At 51.3% G+C, this 8,054-nt stretch overlaps 3 protein-coding genes across 3 annotated transcripts in view; all 3 read left to right on the plus strand.

Annotated features, from left to right (window-relative positions):
- Window positions 1–204: 204 nt before the first annotated feature.
- Window positions 205–3,037, plus strand: BO85DRAFT_295871 (putative HMG box transcriptional regulator). The gene is made up of 3 exons (XM_025655302.1): window positions 205–1,135; window positions 1,191–1,336; window positions 1,387–3,037. Exons 1-3 carry the CDS (start codon window positions 679–681, stop codon window positions 2,869–2,871), a joined length of 2,088 nt encoding a protein of 695 aa, XP_025516041.1. The 5' UTR covers window positions 205–678; the 3' UTR covers window positions 2,872–3,037.
- A 659-nt stretch (window positions 3,038–3,696) lies between these two features.
- BO85DRAFT_397028 (DEAD/DEAH box helicase) lies at window positions 3,697–7,611 on the plus strand. The gene is made up of 3 exons (XM_025657010.1): window positions 3,697–3,737; window positions 3,860–4,763; window positions 4,811–7,611. Exons 2-3 carry the CDS (start codon window positions 3,887–3,889, stop codon window positions 7,531–7,533), a joined length of 3,600 nt encoding a protein of 1,199 aa, XP_025516042.1. The 5' UTR covers window positions 3,697–3,737; window positions 3,860–3,886; the 3' UTR covers window positions 7,534–7,611.
- Window positions 7,612–7,811: 200 nt separating this feature from the next.
- BO85DRAFT_295891 (uncharacterized protein) overlaps window positions 7,812–8,054 on the plus strand; it is a 349-nt gene continuing 106 nt past the window's right edge. Inside the window, exon 1 of the mRNA XM_025655303.1 lies at window positions 7,812–8,054. This exon is cut by the window's right edge and continues 106 nt beyond it. Within this exon, the coding sequence (XP_025516043.1) occupies window positions 7,846–8,054 (209 nt within the window). The 5' untranslated portion in view covers window positions 7,812–7,845.

Genomic DNA, 8,054 nt, shown 5'->3' on the forward strand with positions numbered 1-8,054 from the left:
GAAGGGCCCCAAAGATAGCTCCCCATAACAAAGCACTTGAAAAGCCAAATCCTGGCTTTATCTCACTGGCGTCCCCTCGGCTTGGTTGGCTCGGCCTGAATGGAAATATCATTTCATTGTCAAAGAACGAGGAGGCAGCAAAAGGAAGGCAGAAAAAGAAAAGAAAATTACCAGCAGTGAGGACACCCCTGACGCCTCCAAATAATAATTCAGCTGGATATTATTATCAGCATTCTTATTATTCTTATTATTATTATCATCTTTTCTTCCTAATTATTATCATTCGACCCTGAACTGAAAAAGAAAATAAAATATTCCACGCCAAAAGACACCAACAGAGACGGCCGCTCGATTGGAAAAAGAAAGAAAAGAAAAGAAAAGAAAAAGAAAGTATTAACAACAGCCAGTTTGGAAATACCCGGTGCAGCACGAGGAGAAACTCATTCGTCTCGTTGACTATAACTATAACCTTATATTGGGGCTTTCTTTCTTTCATCCACTTGTGCAGCGTCCGCCCATTCAAGGGCCACGGCTCTCTCTATAACCTCGATTTCTCACCCACCATCTCGCAGACTTTCATTATTCATTGCCCGCCATTTCCTTTCAGTCTGCTGGTTCACCCACTTCTCTGTCCCCCCCAAAAAGCCCTTTGCTCTTTTACTCCATAAAATAAATGTCATGTCTTACGATCGCGTTCTGCCCAAGCCTCCTCTTCTACACCATGACAGCTCTCACCATCTTCCCCTGTCACGGCCTACTAGTAACCTCCTCGAGCATAAGATCATGAATGACGACGTCGCGAAAGTGTCCATGATGGACCGTCATCTAGACACTTCTGCTTTGAGTGGTCATCGTCGATTCACTGACACACTGCCTCCGGTGCATCTGACCACTCTGAATCGAAGCAAGGTAGCTCTCAACAAAGTCGCCTCCAACGCTGCCTCTGCTATTGAGGTCCCGAAGTCCGCGAATCTTCTACCTACCAAGGCTATTCCTCTTCGTGAACGCTCATCTTTGTCGGAACGGTCGTCGTCATCTAGTCCAATCAAGTCGTCCAATGCTCCCACCCCAAGGGAGTCGGCAACACAGTTCTGCCTCTGTCAGCCGGATCCGAAGATCCCTAGGCCCCGGAATGGTATGCAGCCTGAAATCTACTCAATTTGCTTCTTGAGCTGACAAACAGGTAAAAGCGTTCATCCTATACCGCCAACATTACCAGGCTGCAGTGGTCGCGCAGAATCCAGGCCTTGCCAATCCTGAAATCTCCAAAATTATTGGGGAGCAATGGAGAGGACTACCACAGGAGACAAAGGATGAGTGGAAAGCGCTGGCAGAGGTAAGCACATTGTATGCTATGAAACTCTCAAGCCACCTAACCCTTGACAGGAGGAGAAAGCTCGGCATCAACAACAATACCCCGAGTATCGCTATCAACCTCGTCGCTACGGTCGGGATGGGAATCTCCGGAGCGGAGCATCTGGCATCAGCCATAACCCTCCAGGTTCTACAGTCTGCAGTCGATGTGGAGGCCGTGTGATGAACCCTCCAGTATCACCAGAGACTCCTTACACACCCAGGGCCTCCTTTTTCGGCGGAAAGTCGGCATCTGGTGAAGTCTTCTCAGCACGTAGTAGCCAGTGTCGAGCCAAAGATCTGGACCGTGCTCCTAATGTCATCAAGCTCATCCCTAACGGAAATGGAGAATCACGCGTGCCTCGCCAGCACTTTGTGGAAAGCAGAAGCCGATCACCAGATAGTAAGCGCAGGCGGTTGGGACCGCTTGGTCCTTACGACATCCGTGAAAGGAGCCCAGATTCTTCATATCCTGCATCTCCATACACACCTCGCTCGGCCGTAGCAGACTCACGAGGTCTATACCAGCCGCTACAGCAGCCACGGCCCGGCCGAAATGTCAAGGAGTATACCCCGCCGGATCCCAGCTTAAAACTTCCACCGCTACAAACAGCTGCTCATGTTCCTGGGACTCTCACCCCAACGACTCCATATCCGCATGATGGGCCTAGCATTGAAGCGACGGTCATGACAATCCCATTTATCAACAAGATAAAGGTTCTGGCTAAGATCTCACCGCCCTTAACACCAGCATACCATGACGGATCTTCGTTCCGACGCGGGGCTGTGATTGCTGTGGATGGACAAGATCCTGTTCTTGTCAAGATGATGGTCGAATTTTTGAACAACACATTACAGAAGGAGGGCAGATATCTCACCCGAGTCTTCGGAGGACCCGAGATTCGGTCTCGTGAGAGCTATTCCGAATCCGAGCAAATGGGTGACGCAACTGTCGATTATCTCAACATCATCTCCTCCTGGCACCGCATCTCTGACGAAATAGTTAGCTTCGTGAAGCCTTCACGAGCATCATCGGAGCCAAAGTCAGTCGATGAAGAGTCTACGCCAGGAGTGTCGCCGCGGACTATTATACCCAAGACTGCTGAATTACAGATCCACTCTCCGGAACAATCCAGCGACAACAGCTCTGTGTCGACAGTCTCTACCGGGATGGGCTCCATTACGATGCCCGTGCCTGTCGCACTTGTTCCACGATACCAACTAACGACTGCGGATGCTTTTGCCTGCTCCGTCCCGATCGGGGACTCGTATGCACCACTTGACCACTGGCAGTGGATGGCATCTCTGTGGCGTGCGTGCGTAGGACCGGACATAACCGTGTACATCCGAGAATGCGAGAAGGACGAACTAGAGCGTCTTGGAGGTAACCCCGTGGAAGTTCGTCTTCATGATGCGCGAACCATTGTGGTGCGAAGACTGGCATCCTCATCGAGTGAACTAGAGGAGAAGTCGCTTAAGAGAGTCGGCTTCGAAATTGAGGACTTCCTCACCCAATGAGCTTGTAATACGATTCTTCCCAAAATATGCCAGCTTTGTCAGGCTCGCATGTTCCTTTTCTTTTTTCTTGTCTTTTCTTGACATTCTTCTCCGGACATATGGGGGTTTTACACTTTCATAAATTGCCTTCCTTTTTTTATTACTCTTCGACATCATTTTTCTAGGCTCTAGCCTATTCTGCGGGGGTTCTGTCTGGTTCGGGGTTGTGTGGCTCGTGAAAATGGGAGGCTTTTCTTGTAGATTTACTTATCAGCTCCGGATAATATATGTCTGTGATCACTATGCACAAAGGCGCAGGCATCATTGCTTATATCTTAACACTTGACAAGACTTACTGTATTTGGATACCATACAAGCTAGTAATAACCCACCGATGCAGCCGGCCATCAATAGTGCTCCCCCATAATCCAGGACAATCCACATTGCTGCCTAAGGCCTCAAGAAACCTCCTAATATAACCTAAATTGGTAAAGGGCAGGGCGGTGATCAATTCAGACCAATCACAGGCGAACCATGGCGATGATTGCCGGCTTATCGGGATACCCTGGAATGCGCGGTGCGATGAATGAGACTGTAGCGCATATGCTTCACTGGACATGTCTTGTGAAGGGCCGGCAGGTCGGTTTTATGCGCTGCGCTAGCTTTCTCCGGAATTTGGATTTGAACTCTGTGGAAATCCTCACCAAGACCGAGTCTGATCGAATGCATGGGCTGCCCGCTAAAGGCTATCGCCTCTTCATGCAGCCTCCGTGACGGCAAAGGGGCACAACGACAGATCCTATACGGACGATATGTTAGCGACTGATGACGATATGATACGTAATGGTACTGCGGTGTCGGGAAATGATGCTGCTGGAGTTGAACAGGTATGTTGTATGCACTTATGTGAGGATAGCATTCAACTTACATTGCGCTGGATGTCTGCTTCGCGAAACTGCCCGTTTCTGTTGACAGGCTTAATGCTCACTTATTGCTTCAATATCTGCAGATAAAAACTCCAGAATTGAGCTGTGCCATGGCTGCGAAAGATGATGACGCTCTTAACTCGACTGTGCCCGATTCTTCCGCGGAGACTACCGTAACTACAGTTTCTACGCCCACGCCCGCAACGCCTCAATCGGAACACTTTATGTTGTTGAAGCCTGTCGCAGGGCATACTCAGTCTGGGAAAAGCGAGGCTTCCCGAAATTTGGATAATTATATTGGCGTTGGTGTTTTGAGAAGGCGCAATGGAAGTTACGATAACGGATCCACAGCCCCTGTCGAACCGGATAACTTTCCGGCATCGGAAATCGCGGCTTTGGAAAGACACCACTGGATATGGACTGAGACGATAGAATTCGCGGAGAAATCATCGTGGTGTGGTGTTCGCGTTTATGTGCTGCCTGACGACGTCGGGCGCAAGTCCATACCGCGTTCGAGCACAGCATTGAGGCGCGCACTCAAGGCAGTCATGATGAGGATTGACAGATCAGACGAAGCATGGAATGGAAGGATACATGTAGATTTGAAGGCTAACGATCACCCTGTGGATAGTCCGGAGGACGAGTCTCTTTGGTATATCTTCAATACGCTACAGGATCCAAAACCCCAGCTGGATAGTATGAGGAATGCGTATGCGAGAAGAGCGATGCGAGAGCTACTTACGGTAACTGCGCATGGAGAGGAGGAATCAGGCCAGGATTACTCTGGGGTGCTGGGTCTCAAGACGCCCCTGTACCCTTACCAGCGCCGATCGGCTGCTACTATGGTCCAGCGGGAAGCGCAGCCTGCGCAGGTGCTAGATCCGCGGCTGCAGGCATTTAAGAGCCCTAGAGGCGAGGATTACTACTACGACAAGGAAGAGGGGAGCATATTTCGGGAGAAGAAGATGTATTCGGAGGCTTGTGGAGGTATGCTGTCTGTGATTTGGCCTGAACGACTGTCTGACTGGGTATAGGTATCCTTGCGGAAACCATGGGCTGCGGCAAGACACTCATTTGCTTGGCTGTAATCCTGGCAACGCGTGGTCATTTCCCCGAAATACCGCTTGAATACCAGGAGATGAAGAACCCCATCCGACAGGTGACGGGGAGTCTCGTTGAGATGGCAGCGGCGACAGCTGGCCGCTTCTCACTGCCTTGGAAGACCCACTTCGACACTCTGGGATACTACGGCACGTTCTATGAGCGATGTGTTATGGAGTGTGAGAGGCACCGTGGCGCCTATACTATACCTCCACCACCGGCAAGGCACAAAGGTCGAAGTGGAGTGGCGTATCCTAGACCGCCGCCTCAGCAAATCCGTCTTTGTTCGGGGACGTTGATCATCGTGCCCCCTAATCTGGTCAACCACTGGCACAATGAAATTTCGGCACACACCGATGGCTTGAAGGTGCTTGTACTAAGGAACAGCTCTGACAAGACTCCTTCACCAGATGAGTTATTGCAGTACGACATCGTTCTGTTTTCGCGAATCCGCTTCGAAAAGGAGGCGGGCGAGGTAGTCAATAATAGGCGTGTTTCGTTTACGCCGGAAGAGTCCCCTTTGACGAAACTTCACTGGCTTCGGATCATCGTCGATGAAGGCCACAATGTGGCCGGTAGTGGTAATCGGACCACCATGATGCATATTCTGAGTCAGCTTCACATTGAGCGTCGGTGGATAGTGTCTGGAACTCCGTCCAGCGGGCTGTATGGGGTAGAAGTCAGTCTGGCTTCGCAGGAGACACATACTAGCGAAACTGATCTGACTGAGGCTACTACGACTGTGCTTCGTGGTAGAAAGAAGACAGGGAACGCCTTGGACAGTGAGCTCAAGGATCTCGACAAGCTACGATACATCGTGATTGACTTCCTCGACCTGAAGCCGTGGTCTAACCCTCGAACAAGCGACCCGGCTAATTGGACAAAGTACATTAAGCCCATCGGCGAAGATGGCAGGCGACGGAAAGCACAGTCTCTCCGGGCTACCCTGCAGAGCCTTGTTGTGCGACACCGTCTGGAGGTCATCCACAGTGAGATTCCTCTACCAAGACTGCATAACAAGGTCGTTCATCTGGAGCCTACCTTCTACGATAAATTGAACTTGAACATGTTTATCTTCGGCCTGGCCGTCAATGCCGTCACTTCGGAGCGCACCGACCAAGATTACATGTTCCATGCTCGGAACCGCAAGCACCTTAGCACCGTAATCAACAACCTTCGTCAAGCAGGGTTTTGGTGGGCTGGCTCGGACGATATTGCTCCCACGATTGACATCGCCCTGAAGCATCTGGAATTACGCGGGGACAAGACAAGCAAAGCGGATATAGAGACATTACGCGAAGGCGTTCGAATTGCACAAAAGGCTCAAGCATCTGGATGCTGGCGTGCTTTCAAGAGGATGCATGAACTCGGTGTTTTCATCCAGGACTTTCCCGAGCACGCTCGAAGTATGTGGGCCATTGACTCTTCGGTTGCGCACCAAGAGCCACTTCTTCTAGGCATCACACAGGCGCGGCATGCACAGAAATTCGTCACAAAGCACCTGAACACGTACGACCCAGCAGAAGGGCTTGCCGGTGCAGGGATCAAGGTCCGTCGCGAGCTCTCAGGGCGAGAAGGGGACAATCTGAGTCCGAAGAAGACCACTCCAGACAAACCTGTCAAGAGCAACTCACCCAGAAAGACATATACCAAGGGGCTATTCAAGACCCTACCGGAGGAATCCCCTCTCACACAAACCAAACTGGTCGCCACAGCCTCAGCAAAGCTAACATACCTCCTGGACCAAGTGTCCGAGCTGCACAAAACCGAGAAAACCATCATCTTCTACGACAACAACAACGCCGCCTTCTGGATAGCCGAAGGCCTCGAACTCCTTGGTATAGACTTCCGCATCTACGCCAGCACCCTCAAACCCACCATGAGAGCAGAATACCTCGCCCTATTCCGCGAGTCGGAGGAGGTGCGCGTCCTCCTAATGGACCTGCGCCAGGCATCGCACGGCCTGCACATCGCCAACGCCTCCCGAGTCTTCATAGTCAATCCCATCTGGCAACCGAACGTCGAAAGCCAGGCCATCAAACGAGCCCATCGAATCGGCCAAACCCGCCCCGTGTTCGTCGAGACCCTCGTCCTCAAAGACACCCTCGAAGACAAGATGTTGAAGCGCAGAAAAGCAATGACAGACAGCGAGATCCACCACGCCGAACGAGACCTCCTAGACGACAGCACCATGAGCTCCATCATCCAGAACGAGCGTTACATCCCCATGCCCGAAACTGAAGACTCTAGCTTCACCCGAGGCGCATTCCTGAAACATCCAACTAGCCTATTCGGCCGACATAAGCTTGCCGTTGCCGATGACGAGGAGAAAGAAACAACAAGCAGGCCGGGACTACCGGATCACAGCAGCACCCCGCGGAAGCGGAAACATGTTAGAAGCGTGGATATAGACGAGAGCACCGACGAGCCGGATCTCATCACGCCAAAGAGGCGTAAGTCCACGTCTCCTGGTCTGGACTTTCTCTCGCCGCACGGCATCCTCATGACACCTCTGCGAGCCTGGAGCCGGTCTCCTCGGGCTTCGCCATTTCCGGTGGTAGAAACGGATAGTGCTCACGCGAGCACGGACGGCGCAGAAGCAGCAGGCCAACCGGGGAAGAAGAGGGTATCTTTGTTCGGAGGGGCGTGTTCCTGATTGACATATCAAATCAAAAATGGCTGCTGTACTTAGATGACTGTAAATGATATCAATTATACCCTGACTCTCACATACACACCTATAGCGAATAGCGTAAGCTACCGCATATTTCAATCCCTTATGGATTTAGAAACCTGTCTGCGATAAGAAAAAAACCAACCACACCCCTCCGATCAGATAAGACTGCCCCACCACCCACCTCAGCCCCACCATGCCTATATCACATCACGTCTTCTCAGTTCTCACCTTCATCATTCATTCCTTTCCCAATCCCCCCCCCCCCCAAACATCCCAACATCCCAACACAAGATGCCGCCGCCGCCACCTCCTCAAAAACAAAAAACAACAACCATAATCGCCATCTCCGGCCCCTCCAGCAGCGGCAAAACGACCCTCGCTCGACTCCTCCAACGCATCTTCTCCAAACTAACCCCGCAAACAAACACAACCTCGAAAAATCTCCGAACATTCATCGTCCACGAAGACGACTTTTACCATCCAGATGACAAGTGCGATTG

This window comes from Aspergillus piperis (genome assembly GCF_003184755.1).
Source record: "Aspergillus piperis CBS 112811 unplaced genomic scaffold BO85scaffold_8, whole genome shotgun sequence".
Taxonomy (NCBI): domain Eukaryota; kingdom Fungi; phylum Ascomycota; class Eurotiomycetes; order Eurotiales; family Aspergillaceae; genus Aspergillus; species Aspergillus piperis.

What these genes read in the sequence shown, in the direction of transcription:
- BO85DRAFT_397028 (XM_025657010.1), top strand. Translation starts at nt 3,887, where the DNA reads ATGGCTGCGAAAGATGATGACGCTCTTAACTCGACTGTGCCCGATTCT. An exon ending in GTATTCGGAGGCTTGTGGAG is followed by an intron (nt 4,764 to 4,810) that starts GTATGCTGTCTG and finishes GACTGGGTATAG; the next exon opens with GTATCCTTGCGGAAACCATG.
- BO85DRAFT_295871 (XM_025655302.1), top strand. Translation starts at nt 679, where the DNA reads ATGTCTTACGATCGCGTTCTGCCCAAGCCTCCTCTTCTACACCATGAC. An exon ending in GATCCCTAGGCCCCGGAATG is followed by an intron (nt 1,136 to 1,190) that starts GTATGCAGCCTG and finishes AACAGGTAAAAG; the next exon opens with CGTTCATCCTATACCGCCAA. An exon ending in AGTGGAAAGCGCTGGCAGAG is followed by an intron (nt 1,337 to 1,386) that starts GTAAGCACATTG and finishes AACCCTTGACAG; the next exon opens with GAGGAGAAAGCTCGGCATCA.